Genomic DNA, 23,556 nt, shown 5'->3' on the forward strand with positions numbered 1-23,556 from the left:
GGACTGGAGAGGGTTTGGTCCTGAGGAGAGGTCCTGGGAGCCAGAAGAGAACCTCAGCGCCCCTACTCTTATTAAAAAGTTCCTCTCTCACTCTGGCACCAAGAAGAGGGGGCGTAAGAGGGGTGGATACTGTAGCGCCCATGGCCGCGGGCCGTCGAGTTCACTCACCTCCCGATGCCCGCAGCTATGGATCTGTGAGCGCTGGCCTCCGTCTCCCTCCTAGGAGAGGCCAGCGCTCGCTTCCGCTCCGTCCGGCTGGGTCCCGTAAGGGCCAGCGCGCGCACATGAAAACAATGATCATTAACCCACATGACTTCCTGCTCTATAAGAATGCCCCAGCCCTTCTGATCCTTGCCTGAGCGTTGTTAGTCTTTCCCAGTCTGTCTTGCAAATGGTCCCTTAGTGTCTCCCGTTCCCGCTGTTACCCATGCCCTATTACCGTTCCTGTATTCCGCATTGTTCCTGTGCCTACCCGTGTTCAAGTGTCATCTGCCACGTCAAGTGCCATCTGCCACGTCAAGTGCCATCTGCCACATCAAGTGCCATCTGCCACGTCAAGTGTCTTCTGCCACGTCAAGTGCCATCTGCTCATCGGATACTGCCCGCCACGTCTGGCGCCACTTTCCGCACCTGCCTCCATCCGTGCTGAAGCCACAGCCACCGCCCGGACTATTTCAGGTAGCTAAGCATTACTGTCTGCCATCTTACTTTCACATAGACTGTGACCTGGTCAGCTGCCTCCCCGCTACGGTGGAGCGGCCTAGTGCGTCCACAAACCCAGTGTCCGTGACAGCTGGCCTCCATATTCTTAATTCAATCGATCATCTGATAGATGTGCTGGAAAAACAAATCCAATCCATGGAGACCCCTACTCACAACTTACAGGACTTAACCCCTTAATGACGAAGCCTAGGTTGGGCCTTAAGGCTCAGAGCCCATTTGTCTAATCTGACATTTTCTAAGGGGAGACATTTCCTCAAGCTGTTGCAGGAAAATTTTATAGGCCAGTTTGTGGAAGACCCTACTAGAGGTGAAGCTCTGTTGGATCTGGTCATTTCTAATAATGCAGAGCTTGTTGGGAACGTCAATGTTCGTGAAAACCTCGGTAACAGTGATCACAATATAGTTACATTTTACCTATACTGTAAAAAACAAACACAGGCTGGGAGGGCAAAAACATTTAATTTTAAGAAAGCCAATTTCCCCAGGATGAAGGCGGCAATTCAGGATATAGACTGGGAAGAACTAATGTCAAATAATGGGACAAATGATAAATGGGAGATTTTCAAATCTACTTTGGGTTATTATAGTGCAAAATTTATTCCTATAGGTAACAAGTATAAACGACTAAAATTAAATCCCACATGGCTTACACCTTCTGTGAAAGGGGCAATACACGACAAAAAAAGGGCATTTAAAAAATACAAATCTGAGGGTACGTCTGAAGCCTTTGTAAAATATAAAGAGCTTAATAAAATCTGTAAAAATGTAATAAAATTAGCAAAAATACAAAATGAAAGGCAGGTGGCCAAGGATAGTAAAACAAATCCCAAAAAATTCTTCAAGTATATAAATGCTAAAAAGCCAAGGTCTGAACATGTAGGACCCCTAGATAGTGGTAATGGGGAGTTGGTCATAGAAGATCAAGAGAAGGCAGAGTTACTGAATGGGTTCTTTTGCTCTGTATATACAACAGAAGAAAGAGCAGCTGATGTAGCCGGTGCCAGTGCTGTTAATATATCAGTTGATATATTGAATTGGATGAATGTAGATATTGTCCAAGCTAAATTAAATAAAATAAATGTGCACAAGGCCCCGGACCAGATGGGATACACGCTAGAATTCTTAAAGAGCTTAGTTCAGTTATTTCTGTCCCCCTTTTCATAATATTCAGAGAATCTCTAGTGACTGGAATAGTGCCAAGGGACTGGCGCAGGGCAAATGTGGTGCCTATTTTCAAAAAGGGCTCTAGGTCTTCCCCGGGTAATTATAGACCAGTAAGCTTAACATCCATCGTGGGGAAAATGTTTGAGGGGCTATTGAGGGACTATATACAGGATTATGTGACAATAAATAGTATTATAAGTGACAGCCAGCACGGTTTTACTAAGGACAGAAGTTGTCAAACTAACCTAATCTGTTTTTATGAAGAGGTGAGCAGAAGTCTAGACAGAGGGGCCGCTGTGGATATAGTGTTTATATGAAGAGGTGAGCAGAAGCCTAGACAGAGGGGCCGCTGTGGATATAGTGATTATATGAAGAGGTGAGCAGAAGTCTAGACAGAGGGGCCGCTGTGGATTTAGTGTTTTTGGACTTTGCAAAGGCATTTGACACTGTCCCCCATAGACGCCTAATGGGTAAATTAAGGACTATAGGTTTAGAAAATATAGTTTGTAATTGGATTGAGAATTGGCTCAAGGACCGTATCCAGAGAGTTGTGGTCAATGATTCCTACTCTGAATGGTCCCCGGTAATAAGTGGTGTACCCCAGGGTTCAGTGCTGGGACCACTATTATTCAACTTATTTATTAATGATATAGAGGATGGGATTAATAGCACTATTTCTATTTTTGCAGATGACACCAAGCTATATAATATAGTTCAGTCTATGGAAGATGTTCATGAATTGCGGCAGATTTAAACAAACTAAGTGTTTGGGCGTCCACTTGGCAGATGAAGTTTAATGTAGATAAATGTAAAGTTATGCATCTGGGTACGAACAACCTGCATGCATCATATGTCCTAGGGGGAGCTACACTGGGGGAGTCACTTGTTGAGAAGGATCTGGGTGTACTTGTAAATCATAAACTCAATAACAGCATGCAGTGTCAATCAGCTGCTTCAAAGGCCAGCAGGATATTGTCGTGTATTAAAAGAGACATGGACTCGCGGGACAGGGATGTAATATTACCACTTTACAAAGCATTAGTGAGGCCTCATCTAGAATATGCAGTTCAGTTCTGGGCTCCAGTTCATAGAAAGGATGCCCTGGAGTTGGAAAAAATACAAAGAAGAGCAACAAAGCTAATTAGGGGCATGGAGAATTTAAGTTATGAGGAAAGATTAAAAGAATTAAACCTATTTAGCCTTGAAAAAAGACGACTAAGGGGGGACATGATTAATTTATATAAATATATTAATGGCACATACAAAAAATATGGTGAAATTCTGTTCCATGTAAAACCCCCTCAAAAAACAAGGGGACACTCCCTCCGTCTGGAGAATCTATGGAATAGCCTACCGCAGGAGCTGGTCACTGCAGGGACAGTAGATGGCTTTAAAAAAGGGTTAGATAATTTCCTAGAACAAAAAAGTATTAGCTCCTATGTGTAGAAATTTTTCCTTCCCTTTTCCCGTCCCTTGGTTGAACTTGATGGACATGTGTCTTTTTTCAGCCGTACTAACTATGTAACTATGTAACTATGACATGTGCCACTTTATGTGGTAATAATAACTTTGGAATGCCTTTATTTATCCAAGTGATTCTGAGACTGTTTTCTGGTGACACATTGAACTTTATGTTAGTGGTAAAATTTGGTTGATACATTCAGTGAAAAACAGAAAAAATTACAGAAAATGTGGTGTAAGGCAGATGGTTATAACACACAAAATAGTTATTAGTTAACAATTTGTTTTTTTAAATAAAGGACTTAATATTGAAAAAAGTTTTTTTATACAAGTGTTTTTTTTTTGTCTCACTAGGTGACTTGAAGTCAGGAATCCCTGATCGCTATTCTAATACACTGCACTACATGCGTAGTGCAGTGTAAAAGTGTTGTCAGTTACTCACTGACAGCAAACCTAAGGCAGGACAAACTAGGCTTCCGTAGATGACAAACCCGGAGGCCATTGTTAGGCCTCCTGTTGCCATAACATGATGGAATAGAACGTCAAGGAGCAGGAAGGGGTTAAAGGATCTGCTAACGTCTTGGTGCCAGATACCACAGGACACTTTTAAAGATCTTCTGAAATCCATGTCCCAACGGGTCAGAGCTATTATGGCAGCACGAGGAGGACTACACAAGGCAGGTGGTTTTAATGTTATGTCTGGATGGTGTATATGTTAGTAATTAATTTCTATTCATTTGTACATTGATGGAAATTAGGGTATGTTCACGCGCAAACTCAAAAATATCTGAAAATACAGAGCTGTTTTCAAGGTTTTCAGCGTTTTTTACGGCCGTTTTTGGAGCTGTTTTCAATATTGTCTAGGAAAAACGGCTCCAAAAGCGGCCCATAAGTGACTTGCACTTCTTTTGTGAACATACCCTAAAAAAAGAGTATTTTTTCTGTGATTTTTATTTTTACAATATATATCAATCACCCTAAATATTGTAATCTTGGGGCCTACATTGCTCCTATGTAAACATGGGAACGCCACCATTCTCACCAGTTTTAAGGCGTAATGTAAGTCTTAGGCCAAAATGTAGTAGTAGTCGAAACGCCAATCCAACCGAGATGGAATATGAAATATCCAAAATAGAAGGGAGTCCCAGGCATAAAATAAGATAAGATAACTTTATTAATCCCCGAAGGGAAATTCCAGTATCACATAAATGGATTCTGGGAAACGGCATCAGGGATCTTTTATTATTAGGTCTCTGTGCAGATTGAGATTCTGGCGTCCAAGGTGAAGATGATGAAGAAGACTAGGTGGTACTGTAGACAAAACAAAAAATAATCAGACCAGACGATAATCACTCAGCAATATACTGGTGCCGAAGCTCCAGCCATGATTTCACAAAAATACTATAGATGTCAGTGATCATACCTGTACTGCTGGTGTTTCTTCTGCACCACAGCTGTTGGTACTTATCTCCTCCTCTTTCTTTGAAAGGCATGGACGCGGCACAAGGGACAGCGTGGATTTGTCGGGATCCAATGTGCAATACAAGGCAGATGGAATATGTGAGAACATGGCAGAACGGTGACTTGCTCTCCAATCTCATAGTCCTCTAGGCATATAGTGCAGGACTGGATGTCTTCGTTTTCAGTAAAGGTTCGAGATGGGAGTCTATCAATCTGCCTGCCTCTCCTGCCTCGCCGACGTTGTCTTCTCTGCACAGGTCTGCTGTCTGTGGTCTCTGTTGTCGACTGTTGGTTGGGAAGCAGCTGACTGGTGCTTGGTGTTGGCTCCACCAGCCTGTTAGATGTTTGCTGAGGAGATATGCTTCCTTCTCTGGACGGCTGCAGGTTTGGTAGCGGCTCACTGGTGCTGGGGTCTTGTGTTGGTTCCTCCAGCCTTTCGGATCTCTCCTGAGTAGTTGATGGAGTAGACGCAGGCTGGGATTCTCCAGAAATTCTGAGCTCGGTCGCACTATTAATACGACGGCCACTTGTCGTTTCAGACTGTTCTATTGGCTCAGATCGTAATGGGGACCGGCTTCTGTCCGCTCCGTCTTGCTGCAACCTACGGCGCGGTGGAACTTGACCACGTCTTCGTCTCCTGTCGGGGACATTGTCATGGTCTTCATCCTGTTCCACACTCTGACGCCTTCTATGTCCAGATCTTAATCTTCCATCAGCAATGCCTAGATGTGAAACAATGTGTATAACATATATTAATTATGTACAGAAAAAATGGGAAAAAAGATCAATACCAGACATTTCCTATGGACTCGCGTGGCCTTCTTTCTAGAGGAAAGCTCCCATGTCTTTCTAATCTTGGACAACCGTTTTAATACTATGAATATATACACAGTCGAGTCACATTATTATAACTACTACTAATATCCAGAGTAACCGGCGTGTGCAGCACGGACAGCAGTAGACGGGCTGGGAGTGACTCAATAAGGTGCTGGTAAGTGGTCTCATATGTGGAGCCTCGCTGACTCCATACATCCCACATTTACTGGAGGGTGCGTGGGGGAGGATCCATAAAGCGAACAACACGATTGACGTGGTCCCACAGATGCTCAATTGGGTTCAAGTCTGGAGAAATAGGGGGCCAGGGAAGTACTTGGAAGTCTTGGTCGTGCTCTTCCAACCACTGTCGGGCATTTATAGTCGTGTGACATGTCGCATTGTCTTGCTTTAAGATTCCATTTGCTCCAGGGAAGACAATCAGCATGTATGGTGGATGTGATCTGTAACGATGGATTCATATCTAAATCGGTTCAGAGCCTTCCATATGGATGAGTGGCCCAGAGAATGCCATGGAAAAATACCCCAGGCGCTGACGTCGCCGCCAGCTTTTTCCAGCAATGGTTGTAAAGTCCATCCTTTCGATGAAGCAGAAAACTTGATTTATCGGAGAAGACAACCCTTTGCCAATCATCGGTGCTCTGAGACCAATACTGCCGTGCAAATTGAAGCCATTTTCTCTGATGCACCTTTGTTACATAGGAGCAGTGACCATCCGTCGGGTTCGGAGCCCCATACGCAGTCGGGTTCGCTGAACTGTTGTATTAGACATACGTCTGGTAGCCAACGTTCACCTCTCAAATACATGGCACGTGGTGCTCTGCAGTTTCCATGTCCGTTATTCCCAATGATGCCATTTGTCCACTCACGATACACTGTCACCACAGCAGCACGCGAACAGTTCACAAACTGCGCTGTTTGAGAAATACCGCCGCCCTTGGTCCGAAAGCCAATAATCATCCCTTTTTGCAACTGAAAAACGGTGCATTTTTTGCGGACGCAAAACGGACACGTTTGTGTGAAACTAGCCTAAATGTATCTGATATAACAAGTTCCACTTACCTTGATTTATCCGGGAACTTTCGTCTATTGCAAGCTGCAAGAGTTCTCGGTAACTCATTGTTCCTTGTTGCAGGCGGCTTGATGTTTAAATTCAGGAACAATGGAAAAACGGGATTCCTCAAATAAGAGGGAATCTACCACGATGTTCAGAAGTTGCACTGGTGTTTAAGTGCCCTGAACAGATGATGTAGTAGTCGCTTTGTAGCACAAATTTGCTCTTTGAAAAACCAAGTGAAGTTTCAGCATCAGCATCAACTCGAGATATGGCACTGATGTGACCGCGCTTGGGGTCCTTAGAACTTCACGCCATTGTGATGTCACTGCTATAGATGCCACACCCTCCATTGTTCTGATGACATCACTGCCTGCAGTGATGTCATAATGCTTACGGTATGTCATAAACGGTCCCCTGCTCTGCATTATACCAATCACTGCAGCAAAGCCTCCAAATAAAAAAATAAATATATATTACATTTTTTTATATTTACATATTGCAGCTGAAAATCTCTAATATTTGTTTAGTAAATGTTTCTCTATAATTGTTTAGTAAATGTTGTAGCACACAATTCATCTAAGTAAAAGTCTTAGTAAGTCTTAGAGACTTAGTCTTAGTAAGTCTTAGTCTCAGTGTAATTTGTACTTCCAGATAGTGCAGCTTAATGTCGCTGATTGTGACCCCAGTGATCAGATTTAATCTGTGATGGAACTTGAGAAGTGTTGAATTCCCCTGCAGCGCCACCACAGGAGAAACTAAGCATTACACAGTGAAATCAATAAGAGACTTGTCCTTTCTTAACTTAGAATTCCCCAATAGGGTATTTACAATGGGTTTCTTATACCAGACAACCTCTTTAGGTTATAAAGGATTCTTATTTACTCCAGAATCATCTAGTTTTAGAAAAATAAAGTTACATTTCCACCTCTCCATTGTGGTAATCTGTTACTAAGACTTTTACTTAGATGAATTGTGTGCTACAACATTTACTAAACAATTATAGAGAAACATTTACTAAACAAATATTAGAGATTTTCAGCTGCAATATGTAAATATAAAAAAATTTAATATATATTTATGTTTTTTATTTGGAGGCTTTGCTGCAGTGATTGGTATAATGCAGAGCAGGGGACCGTTTATGACATACCGTAAGCATTATGACATCACTGCAGGCAGTGATGTCATCAGAACAATGGAGGGTGTGGCATCTATAGCAGTGACATCACAATGGCGTGAAGTTCTAAGGACCCCAAGCGCGGTCACATCAGTGCCATATCTCGAGTTGATGCTGATGCTGAAACTTCACTTGGTTTTTCAAAGAGCGAATTTGTGCTACAAAGCGACTACTACATCATCTGTTCAGGGCACTTAAACACCAGTGCAACTTCTGAACATCGTGGTAGATTCCCTCTTATTTGAGGAATCCCGTTTTTCCATTGTTCCTGAATTTAAACATCAAGCCGCCTGCTACAAGGAACAATGAGTTACCGAGAACTCTTGCAGCTTGCAATAGACGAAAGTTCCCGGATAAATCAAGGTAAGTGGAACTTGTTATATCAGATACATTTAGACTAGTTTCACACAAACGTGTCCGTTTTGCGTCCGCAAAAAATGCACCGTTTTTCAGTTGCAAAAAGGGATGATTATTGGCTTTCGGACCAAGGGCGGCGGTATTTCTCAAACAGCGCAGTTTGTGAACTGTTCGCGTGCTGCTGTGGTGACAGTGTATCGTGAGTGGACAAATGGCATCATTGGGAATAACGGACATGGAAACTGCAGAGCACCACGTGCCATGTATTTGAGAGGTGAACGTTGGCTACCAGACGTGTGTCTAATACAACAGTTCAGCGAACCCGACTGCGTATGGGGCTCCGAACCCGACGGATGGTCACTGCTCCTATGTAACAAAGGTGCATCAGAAAAAATGGCTTCAATTTGCACGGCAGTATTGGTCTCAGAGCACCGATGATTGGCAAAGGGTTGTCTTCTCCGATAAATCACGTTTTCTGCTTCATCGAAAGGATGGACTTTACAACCATTGCTGGAAAAAGCTGGCGGCGACGTCAGCGCCTGGGGTATTTTTCCATGGCATTCTCTGGGCCACTCATCCATATGGAAGGCTCTGAACCGATTTAGATATGAATCCATCGTTACAGATCACATCCACCATACATGCTGATTGTCTTCCCTGGAGCAAATGGAATCTTAAAGCAAGACAATGCGACATGTCACACGACTATAAATGCCCGACAGTGGTTGGAAGAGCACGACCAAGACTTCCAAGTACTTCCCTGGCCCCCTATTTCTCCAGACTTGAACCCAATTGAGCATCTGTGGGACCACGTCAATCGTGTTGTTCGCTTTATGGATCCTCCCCCACGCACCCTCCAGTAAATGTGGGATGTATGGAGTCAGCGAGGCTCCACATATGAGACCACTGACCAGCACCTTATTGAGTCACTCCCAGCCCGTCTACTGCTGTCCGTGCTGCACACGCCGGTTACTCTGGATATTAGTAGTAGCTATAATAATGTGACTCGACTGTGTATATATTCATAGTATCAAAACGGTTGTCCAAGATAAGAAAAACATGGGAGCTTTCCTCTAGAAAGAAGGCCACGCGAGTCCATAGGAAATGTCTGGTATTGATCTTTTTTCCCATTTTTTCTGTACATAATTAATATATGTTATACACATTGTTTCACATCTAGGCATTGCTGATGGAAGATTAAGATCTGGACATAGAAGGCGTCAGAGTGTGGAGCAGGATGAAGACCATGACAATGTCCCTGACAGGAGACGAAGACGTGGTCAAGTTCCACCGCGCCGTAGGTTGCAGCAAGACGGAGCGGACAGAAGCCGGTCCCCATTACGATCTGAGCCAATAGAACAGTCTGAAACGACAAGTGGCCGTCGTATTAATAGTGCGACCGAGCTCAGAATTTCTGGAGAATCCCAGCCTGCGTCTACTCCATCAACTACTCAGGAGAGATCCGAAAGGCTGGAGGAACCAACACAAGACCCCAGCACCAGTGAGCCGCTACCAAACCTGCAGCCGTCCAGAGAAGGAAGCAGATCTCCTCAGCAAACATCTAACAGGCTGGTGGAGCCAACACCAAGCACCAGTCAGCTGCTTCCCAACCAACAGTCGACAACAGAGACCACAGACAGCAGACCTGTGCAGAGAAGACAACGTCGGCGAGGCAGGAGAGGCAGGCAGATTGATAGACTCCCATCTCGAACTTTTACTGAAAACGAAGACATCCAGTCCTGCACTATATGCCTAGAGGACTATGAGATTGGAGAGCAAGTCACCGTTCTGCCATGTTCTCACATATTCCATCTGCCTTGTATTGCACATTGGATCCCGACAAATCCACGCTGTCCCTTGTGCCGCGTCCATGCCTTTCAAAGAAAGAGCAGGAGATAAGTACCAACAGCTGTGGTACAGAAGAAACACCAGCAGTACAGATATGATCACTGACATCTATAGTATTTTTGTGAAATCATGGCTGGAGCTTCGGCACCAGTATATTGCTGAGTGATTATCGTCTGGTCTGATTATTTTTTGTTTTGTCTACAGTACCACCTAGTCTTCTTCATCATCTTCACCTTGGACGCCAGAATCTCAATCTGCACAGAGACCTAATAATAAAAGATCCCTGATGCCGTTTCCCAGAATCCATTTATGTGATACTGGAATTTCCCTTCGGGGATTAATAAAGTTATCTTATCTTATTTTATGCCTGGGACTCCCTTCTATCTTGGATATTTCATATTCCATCTCGGTTGGATTGGCGTTTCGACTACTACTACATTTTGGCCTAAGACTTACATTACGCCTTAAAACTGGTGAGAATGGTGGTGTTCCCATGTTTACATAGGAGCAATGTAGGCCCCAAGATTACAATATTTAGGGTGATTGATATATATTGTAAAAATAAAAAGCACAGAAAAATTACTCTTTTTTTAGGGTATGTTCACAAAAGAAGTGCAAGTCACTTCTTGGGCCGCTTTTGGAGCCGTTTTTCCTAGACAATATTGAAAACAGCTCCAAAAACGGCCGTAAAAAAACGCTGAATACCTTGAAAACAGCTCTGTATTTTCAGATATTTTTGAGTTTGCGTGTGAACATACCCTAATTTCCATCAATGTACAAATTAATAGAAATTAATTACTAACATATACACCATCCAGACATAACATTAAAACCACCTGCCTTGTGTAGTCCTCCTCGTGCTGCCATAATAGCTCTGACCCGTTGGGACATGGATTTCAGAAGATCTTTAAAAGTGTTCTGTGGTATCTGGCACCAAGACGTTAGCAGATCCTTTAACCCCTTCCTGCTCCTTGACGTTCTATTCCATCATGTTATGGCAACAGGAGGCCTAACAATGGCCTCCGGGTTTATCATCTACGGAAGTCTAGTTTGTCCTGCCTTAGGTTTGCTGTCAGTGTATTAGAATAGCGATCAGGGATTCCTGACTTCAAGTCACCTAGTGAGACAAAAAAAAAACAGTTGTAAAAAAAACAACTTTTTTCAATATTAAGTCCTTTATTTAAAAAAACAAATTGTTAATTAATAACTATTTAGTGTGGTATAACCATCTGCCTTACACCACATTTTCTGTAATTTTTTGTTTTTCACTGAATGTATCAACCAAATTTTACCACTAACATAAAGTTCAATGTGTCACCAGAAAACAGTCTCAGAATCACTTGGATAAATAAAGGCATTCCAAAGTTATTACCACATAAAGTGACACATGTCATAGTTACATAGTTACATAGTTAGTACGGCTGAAAAAGACACATGTCCATCAAGTTCAACCAAGGGACGGGAAAAGGGAAGGAAAAAATTTCTACACGTAGGAGCTAATACTTTTTTGTTCTAGGAAATTATCTAACCCTTTTTTAAAGCCATCTACTGTCCCTGCAGTGACCAGCTCCTGCGGTAGGCTATTCCATAGATTCACAGCTCTCACAGTAAAGAAGGCTTGTCGCCTCTGCAGGTTGAACCTTTTTTTCTCCAGACGGAGGGAGTGCCCCCTTGTTTTTTGAGGGGGTTTTACATGGAACAGAATTTCACCATATTTTTTGTATGTGCCATTAATATATTTATATAAATTAATCATGTCCCCCCTTAGTCGTCTTTTTTCAAGGCTAAATAGGTTTAATTCTTTTAATCTTTCCTCATAACTTAAATTCTCCATGCCCCTAATTAGCTTCGTTGCTCTTCTTTGTATTTTTTCCAACTCCAGGGCATCCTTTCTATGAACTGGAGCCCAGAACTGAACTGCATATTCTAGATGAGGCCTCACTAATGCTTTGTAAAGTGGCAATATTACATCCCTGTCCCGTGAGTCCATGCCTCTTTTAATACACGACAATATCCTGCTGGCCTTTGAAGCAGCTGATTGACACTGCATGCTGTTATTTAGTTTATGATTTACAAGTACACCCAGATCCTTCTCATCAAGTGACTCCCCCAGTGTAGCTCCCCCTAGGACATATGATGCTTGCAGGTTGTTCGTACCCAGATGCATAACTTTACATTTATCTACATTAAACTTCATCTGCCAAGTGGATGCCCAAACACTTAGTTTGTTTAAATCTGCCTGCAATTCATGAACATCTTCCATATACTGAACTATATTACATAGCTTGGTGTCATCTGCAAACATAGAAATAGTGCTATTAATCCCCTGCTCTATATCATTAATAAATAAGTTGAATAATAGTGGTCACAGCACTGAACCCTGGGGTACACCACTTATAACCGGGGACCATTCAGAGAAGGAATCATTGACCACAACTCTCTGGATAAGGTCCTTGAGCCAATTCTCAATCCAATTACAAACTATATTTTCTAAACCTATAGTCCTTAATTTACCCATTAGGCGTCTATGGGGGACAGTGTCAAATGCCTTTGCAAAGTCCAAAAACACTAAATCCACAGCGGCCCCTGTGTCTAGGCTTCTGCTCACCTCTTCATATAAACACTATATCCACAGCGGCCCCTCTGTCTAGGCTTCTGCTCACCTCTTCATATAAACACTATATCCACAGTGGCCCCTGTGTCTAGACTTCTGCTCACCTCTTCATAAAAACAGATTAGGTTAGTTTGACAACTTCTGTCCTTAGTAAAACCGTGCTGGCTGTCACTTATAATGCTATTTTTTGTCACATAATCCTGTATATAGTCCCTCAATAGCCCCTCAAACATTTTCCCCACGATGGATGTTAAGCTTACTGGTCTATAATTACCCGGGGAAGACCTAGAGCCCTTTTTGAAAATAGGCACCACATTTGCGCTGCACCAGTCCCTTGGCACTATACCAGTCACTAGAGATTCTCTGAATATTATGAAAAGGGGGACAGAAATAACTGAACTAAGCACTTTAAGAATTCTAGGGTGTATCCCATCTGGTCCCGGGGCCTTGTGCACATTTATTTTATTTAATTTAGCTTGGACCATCTCTACATTCATCCAATTCCGTATATCAACTGATATATTAACAGCACTGGCAGCGGCTACATCAGCTGCTCTTTCTTCAGTTGTATATACAGAGCTAAAGAACCCATTTAGTAACTCTGCCTTCTCTTGATCCCCTGTGATCAACTCCCCATTACCATTATCTAGGGGTCCTACATGTTCAGACCTTGGCTTTTTAGCATTTATATACTTGAAGAATTTTTTGGGATTTGTTTTACTATCCTTGGCCACCTGCCTTTCATTTTGTATTTTTGCTAATTTTATTACATTTTTACAGATTTTATTAAGCTCTTTATATTTTACAAAGGCTTCAGACGTACCCTCAGATTTGTATTTTTTAAATGCCCTTTTTTTGTCATGTATTGCCCCTTTCACAGAAGGTGTAAGCCATGTGGGGTTTAATTTGAGTCGTTTATACTTGTTACCTATAGGAATACATTTTGCACTATAATAACCCAAAGTAGATTTGAAAATCTCCCATTTATCATTTGTCCCATTATTTGACATTAGTTCTTCCCAGTCTATATCCTGAATTGCCGCCTTCATCCTGGGGAAATTGGCTTTCTTAAAATTAAATGTTTTTGCCCTCCCAGCCTGTGTTTGTTTTTTACAGTATAGGTAAATGTAACTATATTGTGATCACTGTTACCGAGGTTTTCACGAACATTGACGTTCCCAACAAGATCTGCATTATTAGAAATGACCAGATCCAACAGAGCTTCACCTCTAGTTGGGTCTTCCACAAACTGGCCCATAAAATTTTCCTGCAACAGGTTGAGGAAATGTCTCCCCTTAGATAATGTCAGATTAGACAAATGGGCTCTGAGCCTTAAGGCCCAACCTAGGCTTCGTCATTAAGGGGTTAAGTCCTGTAAGTTGTGAGTAGGGGTCTCCATGGATTGGATTTGTTTTTCCAGCACATCTCACAGATGATTGATTGAATTAAGAATATGGAGGCCAGGTCAACACCTTGAACTCTTTGCCATGTTCCTCACATCAGTCCTGAACGATTTTTGCAGTGTGGCGGGGGCATTATCCTGCTGTAAGACAGCACTGACATTAAAGAATACCTTTACCATGAAGAGGTGGATTTGTCTGTAGCAATGTTTAGGTAGGTGGTCTGTGACAAAAAACAGTATGGGAATATCAAAATAACCACCATAAATTCCCCATAGAAAATTGTGCCATAATCTGTCAAATCAGATGAAATTCTAGTGTTGGGTCCCAGTGACTCCAACTGAGGGGCTTGCATTTAAAAAAAATAAAAAAATCATTATTAGTTTTTAGCATTGGATAAAGCAAAGGAGAAACAACAGGAACCTCTCAGAGGAACCTCTCAGAGAGCGGCGCTGTGCTCCGTATACTGCACGAGCAGTAGTACAGCGAGTACATAGAGTACAGCGGGGCCGATCATATGACGAAGAGTCGTGTCGTCACCAAAGAAGACTGTACAACTAGACTTCCGGTTCCTCATCAGCGCTATAAAAATCTATGAAAATCTCAGAAACAGCACCAAGGGGGACGGGAATGTATATTAGCGAGTTTACTCACATGTAGCATCTATGGCCAGGGGCCGTCGGTTCCACTCACCTCCTGACGCCCACAGCCATGGATCTGTGAGCGCTGGTCCCCATCTCACTTCCGCTCCGGTCCGCCAGTGTGACGAATGGAAGACAGCATTTAACACCCGTGACGGGCACTACAAATACGTAGTGATGCCCTTCGGACTGTGTAACGCTCCCGCAGTGTTTCAGGAACTCGTTAATGATATCTTCCGAGATCTCCTCTATATCTGTGTTGTTGTTTATCTCGATGATATTTTGATTTTCTCCCCAAGCTGATATTTATACGCCAAGCTGGAGAAGTGCGTCTTTGAGAGGAGTTCTCTGCACTTCCTGGGCTACATCATATCGGATCAAGGTCTCAAGATGGATCCTGAGAAAGTGAGAGCTGTCCTGGAGTGGCCACGTCCTCAAGGTCTGAGGTCCATACAGCGTTTCCTGGGATTTGCCAATTTCTACCGGCAGTTTATCCCAAACGTCTCATCGCTGACATCTCCTATTTCCACCCTTACCAAGAACGATGTGAACGCCAAGGTGTGGACCCCAGAGGCAGAGTCCACATTTTTTAGTCTCAAAAAAGCCTTTACTTCTGCCTCAATCCTCTATCATCCTGACGTATATATACAGTTTTCTTTGGAGGTGGACGCCTCTTATGTTGGTGCAGGCGCACTTCTGTTCCAGAGGAGCCCCAAAGGAAAGGCAGTAGTATGTGGCTACTACTCGAGACTTTTTTCTTCTGCAGAGCGCATTTACTCTGTTGGGGATCAGGAGCTACTGGCCATCAAATTGGCTCTGGAGAAGTAGAGCCATCTGCTGGAGGGCGCAGCTCACCCCATCCTAATCTACACCGACCACATGAACCTCACCTACCTTCAGTCCGCTCAACGACTAAATCCCTGTCACGCAGAGTGGCCGCTGACAGGAATGTGAGGGCCGATGCCCTGTCCAGGTCATTTGAAACGGATAACACGGTGGAGTCTCTTCAAACTATTATAGACCTGTCCTGCATTATCACTGCCAATCCTTTGCAGGTTAGAGACATCCCTCCGGGGAGGACTTTTGTTCGATTAGCAGGCAGGAGAAGAATTCTCCGATGGGGACACAGTTCTAAACTGGCTGGGCACCCTGGTGTTTGTAAAACCCGAGACCTGATTGCTCGTCACTTTTGGTGGCCCACGCTGCCCAAGGATGTTGTGGACTTTGTCTCTTCTTGCACGGTGTGTGCTTCTAACAAGGTTACTAATTCCAAGCCTGCCGGCCTCCATCAACCTGTGCCTATACCCAATGCCACCTTGCAGCACATTGTGATGGACTTTGTCACTGACCTTCCTCCCTCAGCAGGATGCAACACTGTCTGGGTGGTGGTGGACCGGTTCTCGAAGATGGCACAATTTATCCCGCTGACCGGCCTACCTTCTGTTCCCCGAATGGCGAATCTCTTCATCCAGCACATCTACCGCTTGCATGGCTTGCCCTTCACATTGTGTCTGATCGGGGGTTTCAGTTTACCTCGAGGTTCTGGAGGGCTCTCTGTAAACTCCTGGATGTGATATTGGACTTTTCCACAGCCTATCACCCCCGGTCCAATGGGCAAGTCGAGAGGATCAACCAGATCATGGAGAATTATCTCCGTCACTTCATTTCCTTACAGCATGATAACTGGGTACAGCTTCTTCCTTGAGCCGAGTTCTCGTACAACAACCACACAAGCGAGTCCACCACTTCCACTCCGTTTTACATTGTATACGGTCAACATCCTAGAGTCCCTCTTCCAGTGTCTACTACTTCTCAGGTACCCGCTGCTGACTCTGCATTTGGGGACTTCCTGTAAATTTGGCAACAGATCCGGGCATGAAGCGAAAAGCGGATACAAGAAGAGAGCCGCCGCAGTATTTTCCAAGTACCAAAGTCTGGCTGTCCTCATGGAACATTCGTTTGAGGGTGCCTTCATACAAGTTTGCTCCCAGGTTTCTCTGTCCTTTTGAGATTCGGCAACAGATTAACCCTGTCTCCTATAAACTGCTGCTGCCTCCTACCCTCAGAATCCCCAACTCCTTTCATGTGTCCCTCCTGAAACCAGTGGTCCTGAACTGCTACAGCAAGACTTCCTGTTCCACAACTGCTCCCAGCGGTTCTTCTGATGTGTTCGAGGTGAGGGAGATCCTGGACTGCAAGAGGGTAGGAGGAAGGACTTTCTATTTGGTGGACTGGAGAGGCTTTAGTCCTGAGGAGAGGTCCTGGGAGCCGGAGGAGAACCTTGATGCCTCTGCTCTTAAGAAGCTCCTCTCGCTCTAGTCCCAAGAAGAGGGGGCGTAAGAGGGGGGATACTGTAGCGTCCAGGGCCATCGGGTCCACTCACCTGACGCCCGCAGCCATGGATCTGTGAGCGCTGGTTCTCATCTCCTTCCCAGGAGACGCCAGCGCTCACTTCTGCTACGATCTGCTCTGTCCCGTAGGGTGCGCGCGCACGCTCGTGCCCTCTCTTAAAGGGCCAGCGCACGCACATGTAGGAAATCACCATCATCAACACACATGATTTCCTGGACTATAAGAAGGGCCCAACCCATCTGATCCTTGCCTGAGCATTGTTAGTATACCCCAAGTCTGTCTTTCACTTCAGAGACTGTGCACGCGTGCACACAGCTCTATGCCCTGGCTGTTGCTAACAGCCATGGGCACTGGGCAGAATGTCAGGGGTCAATCTTTTGGCCCCTGAACATGTGATCGCTGTGACAACCAATCACAGCGATCACATGCATTTCTGCATAGAAAACAGTGTGCACTCGATCGCGTGCACACAGCCCTGTGCCCACGCTGTTACCAACAGCTCTGGGCACTGGGCAGAGTATCAGGGACCAATCTGATGGTCCCTGAACATGTGGTCACTGTGAAAACCTATCACAGCGACCACATTTGTTTTATTTTGACTTTTCTGGCAGTAAATCTCCTGCCTCTTTTCTTCTCCTCAAACATTGTTTCAGTTTGAGGAGAAGAAGAGACTCGGGAGAATTGCTGCCAGAAGAATACAGTTACAGTTACAAAAAAATACAGTTAGACTCATAAAACATTCTCTGTATAGATAGATTTCTATCTATCTATACAATCTATCTATCCATCTATCTTTTTTTCTATCTACCTTTCTTTCTTTTATTCTATTAGAATAGGCAGGTAGGGAGTATATAATTATATATATATCCACATATATATATAATTAATATAGCAATAGCGGTTTATTTTTTGTTAGCGGTAGTGTAGATATATATAGCAGTTAGTTTGTGTGTTTTATAGAAAAAAAAATAATAATTTGTTTAGTTAGTGTTAGTTACGTTATGGCGAGGAAGTTGTTTAGCGCCAAGGAGGCATACGCCATGCTGTGGTCTGAGTCGGAGACCGCATCAGAGATGGCGTCCGAGATGGAACCTGTTTTAGGTAGTGACGATGACAGCGTCACTTCAGGTTCATCTTCAGGGAACGTTGTCCCTGATGCAGTTGAAACTCCAGAACATGAAAGCGCAGGGCCAAGTAGCGCTGTAGCACAGGACAGCCTGGTCCCTTCAGTCCAGGCTCTTGTATGGGCACCTGCCCCATCTTTTGGGCCTAGAATCCACGGATTTACTGCCACTCCTGGCATAACCGTGGACAATACAAATTTTGTCCAAATGGATTACTTCCATTTATTTATAACGGACGACATCCTAAATCAGATTGTCCACGAAACAAATTTATATGCCACGCAATATATAAGGCAGAAACCTTCATCCACCCATGCCAGAGATTGGACGCCCACCAATTAGCAGGAATTAAAAAATTTTTTGGGGCTCACCCTAAATATGGGTATTGTCAAAAAGCCCTCCATTAGGTCTTACTGGTCAACAAGACCCGCCCAAGCCACCCCAGTATATTCTGCAGTAATGCCCAGGTCTCGTTATGAGACAATAATGAGGTTCCTCCACTTCAATGACAACGCACAGGCCCCCCCAAGTACCGATGCAAACCGGGATCGGTTGTTCAAAATAAGACCGCTAGTAAATTCCCTGAATAATTTATTTCTGCAACTCTACACCCCTGAGCAGAATGTAAGTGTGGACGAATCCCTCCTCAACTTTCATGGCAGACTTAGCTTTCGCCAATATCTACCTTCCAAAAGGGCAAGATATGGCGTTAAGCTCTACAAACTGTGTGAAAGCGGGTCAGGATATACCACCGCCTTCAGGATTTATGAAGGGCGGGACCGCTCAATAAATGTTCCTGGATGCCCCCCTGATCTTTCCACCAGCAGTAAGATCGTGTGGGAGATAATGCAGCCTCTGCTTCACCAGGGGTACCACCTGTACTGTGATCATTTTTATTCCAGTGTGCCCGTTTAGGCATTTGCATGCTGCAAGGACTGGGGCATGTGGTACCATGCGCAAAAACAGAATTGGTTTTCCACAGCAATTAGTGGGGAAGCGCATGGTAAAGGGGGTCTCCTGTGCTTATGCATCTGAAGAATTGCTGGCGGTCAATTTCAGGGATCGCAAAGATGTGTATGTGCTAAGCACGATTCATACCGCAGGAACAGTGGCAGTGAGGGAAAGAGGGGCAACATCGGACAAGCACAAACCAGTGATCGGGTCCGAATATAACAAGTACATGGGGGGGTGGATTTAAGCGACCAGGTTTTACAGCCCTATTTAGTAAAACGCCAAACTAAAACCTGGTACAAAAAAGTGGCCATTTATCTGTTACAGGTGGCAAATCCACAACTCATTTGTGCTCTACAAAAAAAACAGAGGCAGAGACACATACCTGGATTTCCAGGAGAAAATTATTGAGGGCCTCATTTTTGATGTTCAGGACACCCGAGAATGCCCCCAGTCTGAGGATGTCACGCGACTGACTGAAAGACACTTCATCAGTCGGATTCCCCCAACACCAACCAGAAGCAACCCCCAGAAAAAGTGCCGCGTCTGCAGAAAAGACCGGCACCGCAAAGATTCCCGATATTTCTGTCCCTCATGTCCCTTACAACCAGGCCTGGGCATTGAGCCATGTTTTAAAAAATACCACACTGTTCTGCATTATTAGATTTTAGTTAATTCGTTGAAAATATATTTGCCCTACATTACGTTTTTATTTTTCCCCTGATTTTACTCCAAGGGTGGGGGAGGGAATGGGTGGGGGGTGGATGTCATGTTTGCATGTTCTCTATAGTTCATCTGCTGGAGAGCTCCATTTGCATAAACCTGCAATTTCTTATTTTAGAAAACCCAAAAAAATAAATTCCCATTCTACCCCTAGATGAATATTTTGGGATTTCTGCTTCAAGAGCAGATATTTTGGACGTGTTATAGAAACTCTGTTGAGTTTTGTAAAACCAGCTTTGAAAAAAAGTGATTTGTGAAATAATCTTCTTCTATCGTCCGCCCTCCTACTTCTCTATGTGATAATAAGACACACATATTTGGTATCCCCATGCACAGGAGAAGTGGCAGAAAGTGAAAGGAGATTATTTTTGTCCGTGGTCTATGCCGTGTGTGAAAAATGCTGGTATAAACTGACGTATTTGCTAAAAAATTGCTAATTTTATTTTGATCCATCTTATTCAAGAAACTTTCAGAAGAAAACTGGACAGTCTAAAAATATGATAAACCCCTTGAAGGAAACCTTGTGGGGTCTACTTGTGTGAATGAAGTCATTTATGGGGTGATTCTAATGTTTCAGCAGCATTAGGCCCCCCAGAAAACAGTATGCGGCTATAAAGTCAAGTGCAGAATTCCTGGACCAAAAAGCCTCCTTTTATGCCAAGCCCTGGCACATGCCCGCACAGTGAATAAGGCACACATATTTGGTATCCCCATGCACAGGAGAAGTGGCAGAATGTGAAAGGAGATTAATTTTGTCTGTGGTTCATTTTGTGTGGGAAAAAGCTATCATAAACTGACGCAATTGCTAAATTCTTGCATTTTTTTCCAATTTTGCCCACTTTAGAGAAAGAAATAAAAATGATATATACTGACAAATGCCACTAAAACAAAGCCCTATCTGTCCTTTAAGAAGAGTGTAAAATTCAACGATGAACTTTATTCACCTGCAGAGTTATAGTCATCTAAAGAAGCGCTCTGGTCATTTAGCTGTAAAACAGCCTAGTCCTTAACCGGTTAAAGGTCTGTGTCCATACATACTGACAGTTTCCAATCATCGCTGACGAAATGCCTTCGTCCGGGGGTGGCGTCTCTCCAGTGGGACCCTCCATTTACATGCACAGCATCCAATCAGGCATGATAGGGGCGTTACTCATCCAGGCAATGTGTTAGCTCGTACTGGCGTCATGCGCCAGGTCTAAAGATGGCCGACGGCACACTCCTGGCCACGCGTCATCCAGGCGGGCGGGGGATCGACGACGGCTGACGTCGCGAAGCCCCGCCCACTGGGATATAGACGCACGAGCAACGAGATAGCCCAGTCACTCCCCCTGGCGTAAGCGCACAGCTGTACATGCCTGGATATATAGGTGGGTATGGATACAGATTAGCCTGACTGGACGATGTCGCAACAAAAGACATAGTATTGATTTATACATTGGATGAAGTACCAAACTGACAGTATGGCGATGGCGTTATGAACTATAATTCTATCATCGGTCATGGTTATATGTCAAGCACATCATTGAGAAATAAATGCATAAAAATAAATAGAGTGAAAATATATATATATTATGTATGATGGTGATATGAAATAAAGTGACCCGAAATTGGTAAAACATTATATGTTGTATGTTTTTATGTGTGATAAAAAAGTGAGTAGAACCTATGTATAAAATTGGTTATGTGAATTCATATAGTATAAGTGTACACAAAACTATGTATATACAAAAAAATATAACTATATATCATGAAAAATAAAAAATCTATATATATTAAGTGACATGTATAGATATGCATATTTAGACATATAAATAAATATGCAAGTGCAAAAACGAATAAAAATATAAATAGAAGAGAAATGACATTAGTGAAGAAAAAAGTATACGTACATGGTACAGAAAGATATTCCAAACATGACTGTGTGTGTGAATAAAAGGTGAAAAGCGTGTAACCAATGTGGAAACAAAGAATAATAGAAATATATACAACAGATGCATAAAATATACGCATGTATAAGCTATATATAATAAAAATGCTCATAAAATACATTTAGTGCATTTAATCAAATAAATGTATATTTCTATGCAATCATATAACCAAAATGGATCAATATGCATATTATTGTTATATGAGTCATTATTCGCTATATTAGCCACATGTCTTCATAGAAATATTCGTACTTCCGAGGTCACCCAATAAAGTAGCGACACAACTATCTGTAGAGAAACTGAAAAATGGAGGGCAAATTAATAACAATACAAATTAAAATAAAATATATACAACGTACATTTATGTTATAAAGAGTGACCCACTGGAGGTCAATGGTCAGAGAAATGGAGCAAAATTCACATTTTCATTTAGTCCAAGTGGACGCAGAGTCCCCAGAGTCCAGATCCACTTTGATTCACACTGAGCCAGTTTTTTTTTATATATCGCCTTTACGAATATTTGGTTCGATGCAATCAATGCCCCTAACTTTCAATTTCGTCGGGTCACATGCATGGTGTGTCTTAAAGTGTGTCTACAGCTTTTAAAGTTTCTAATGTTTCAATGGCCCCCGCTCCCATGATGTCTCTTACATGTTCTCTAACCCGGATCTTAAATTCTCTGGATGTGAGACCAATATATATTTTGGGGTATGGGCATGTAGCATAGTAAACTACTGCTTTTGTTGAACACGAAATTGAATGCGTAATGGTAAAGGTTTTCTTACCTGCTGAATAAGAAAAAGAGGTCGCCCTCTCAATGTTGGGGCACGCAACACAACTTCCACATGCTCTACAGCCCCATTTTGGGTACCAAATGGGAACTTCAAGTCATTACGTTGATAGTAGCTCTTGACAAGATAGTCTTTGAGGTTTTGTGATCGTCTCGCAGAGATACTTGGGTACTTGGTGATATCTTTTTCTATTGTGGGGTCTGTGAGTAAAATGGGCCAAAATTGTTTAATTATTCCCTTCATTTGAAACCAGCGTGATTGGTAGTTTGTTGTAAATCTTACCTGTACTTCAGACTGGCTTTTCGGTTTAGGGAATAAAAGATTCTCTCTCGGAGTACTTTTGGCACGATAGTACGCTTTTTTGATCGATCTTTTGCTATATCCGCGGGCCAGAAAACGATTAGTGAGGTCATAGGCTTGTTTTTCAAAGACCTCTATAGAGAAACAAATCCTTCTGATCCTGAAGAATTGGCCTGTTGGTACTGCCCATATAGTCTGTTTGGGGTGAGAAGAAGAAGCATGAAGAAAAGAGTTTACCGCAGTGGTTTTACGGAATACATCAGTTTGGAGGAAACCATTAGAGTCCCGTAATAGTTTAATGTCCAAAAATTCTGCTTGATGTTTATTAGAATGATAGGTTAACTTGATATTGAAGTCATTTTTGTTCAAGTCATGTATAAAAGTGGCAAGTGATGCCGGCGTATCTTTCCAGATGAGCAGGATGTCATCAATGTATCGGGACAAAAAAATATGACCTGGTCCATTGAGACACCCTGCCCACCCTGGAAAAGATCCCTCTCCCACAGCCCGAGGAACAAATTGGCATATGAGGGTGCACAGGCCGCCCCCATTGCCGTTCCCTGGAGCTGTAGGTAGAAAGACCAGTTAAAAATGAAAAAGTTGTGAATAAGGGCGAATTCAAGTAAGGTAAGTATAAACTTAGAGAAATTAGT

At 43.1% G+C, this 23,556-nt stretch overlaps 2 protein-coding genes and 1 long non-coding RNA gene across 3 annotated transcripts; 1 reads left to right on the forward strand and 2 right to left on the reverse strand.

Annotated features, from left to right (window-relative positions):
* Nucleotides 1-4,569: 4,569 nt before the first annotated feature.
* Nucleotides 4,570-7,013, reverse strand: LOC142718393 (uncharacterized). Its single transcript, XM_075848752.1, has 3 exons — nucleotides 6,706-7,013; nucleotides 4,772-5,531; nucleotides 4,570-4,659 (listed from the first exon to the last, which is right to left on the reverse strand). Exons 1-2 carry the CDS (start codon nucleotides 6,761-6,763, stop codon nucleotides 4,813-4,815), a joined length of 777 nt encoding a protein of 258 aa, XP_075704867.1. The 5' UTR covers nucleotides 6,764-7,013; the 3' UTR covers nucleotides 4,570-4,659; nucleotides 4,772-4,812.
* A 970-nt stretch (nucleotides 7,014-7,983) lies between these two features.
* Nucleotides 7,984-10,372, forward strand: LOC142718392 (uncharacterized). Its single transcript, XM_075848751.1, has 2 exons — nucleotides 7,984-8,237; nucleotides 9,412-10,372. Exons 1-2 carry the CDS (start codon nucleotides 8,180-8,182, stop codon nucleotides 10,128-10,130), a joined length of 777 nt encoding a protein of 258 aa, XP_075704866.1. The 5' UTR covers nucleotides 7,984-8,179; the 3' UTR covers nucleotides 10,131-10,372.
* An 11,663-nt stretch (nucleotides 10,373-22,035) lies between these two features.
* On the reverse strand, nucleotides 22,036-23,261 carry LOC142718394 (uncharacterized). The gene is made up of 3 exons (XR_012872517.1): nucleotides 22,886-23,261; nucleotides 22,598-22,803; nucleotides 22,036-22,111 (listed from the first exon to the last, which is right to left on the reverse strand). It is a non-coding gene; the product is annotated as an uncharacterized LOC142718394 (long non-coding RNA).
* Nucleotides 23,262-23,556: the final 295 nt, after the last annotated feature.

Source organism: Rhinoderma darwinii, unplaced genomic scaffold, assembly GCF_050947455.1.
Source record: "Rhinoderma darwinii isolate aRhiDar2 unplaced genomic scaffold, aRhiDar2.hap1 Scaffold_465, whole genome shotgun sequence".
NCBI classification, from domain to species: Eukaryota; Metazoa; Chordata; class Amphibia; order Anura; family Rhinodermatidae; genus Rhinoderma; species Rhinoderma darwinii.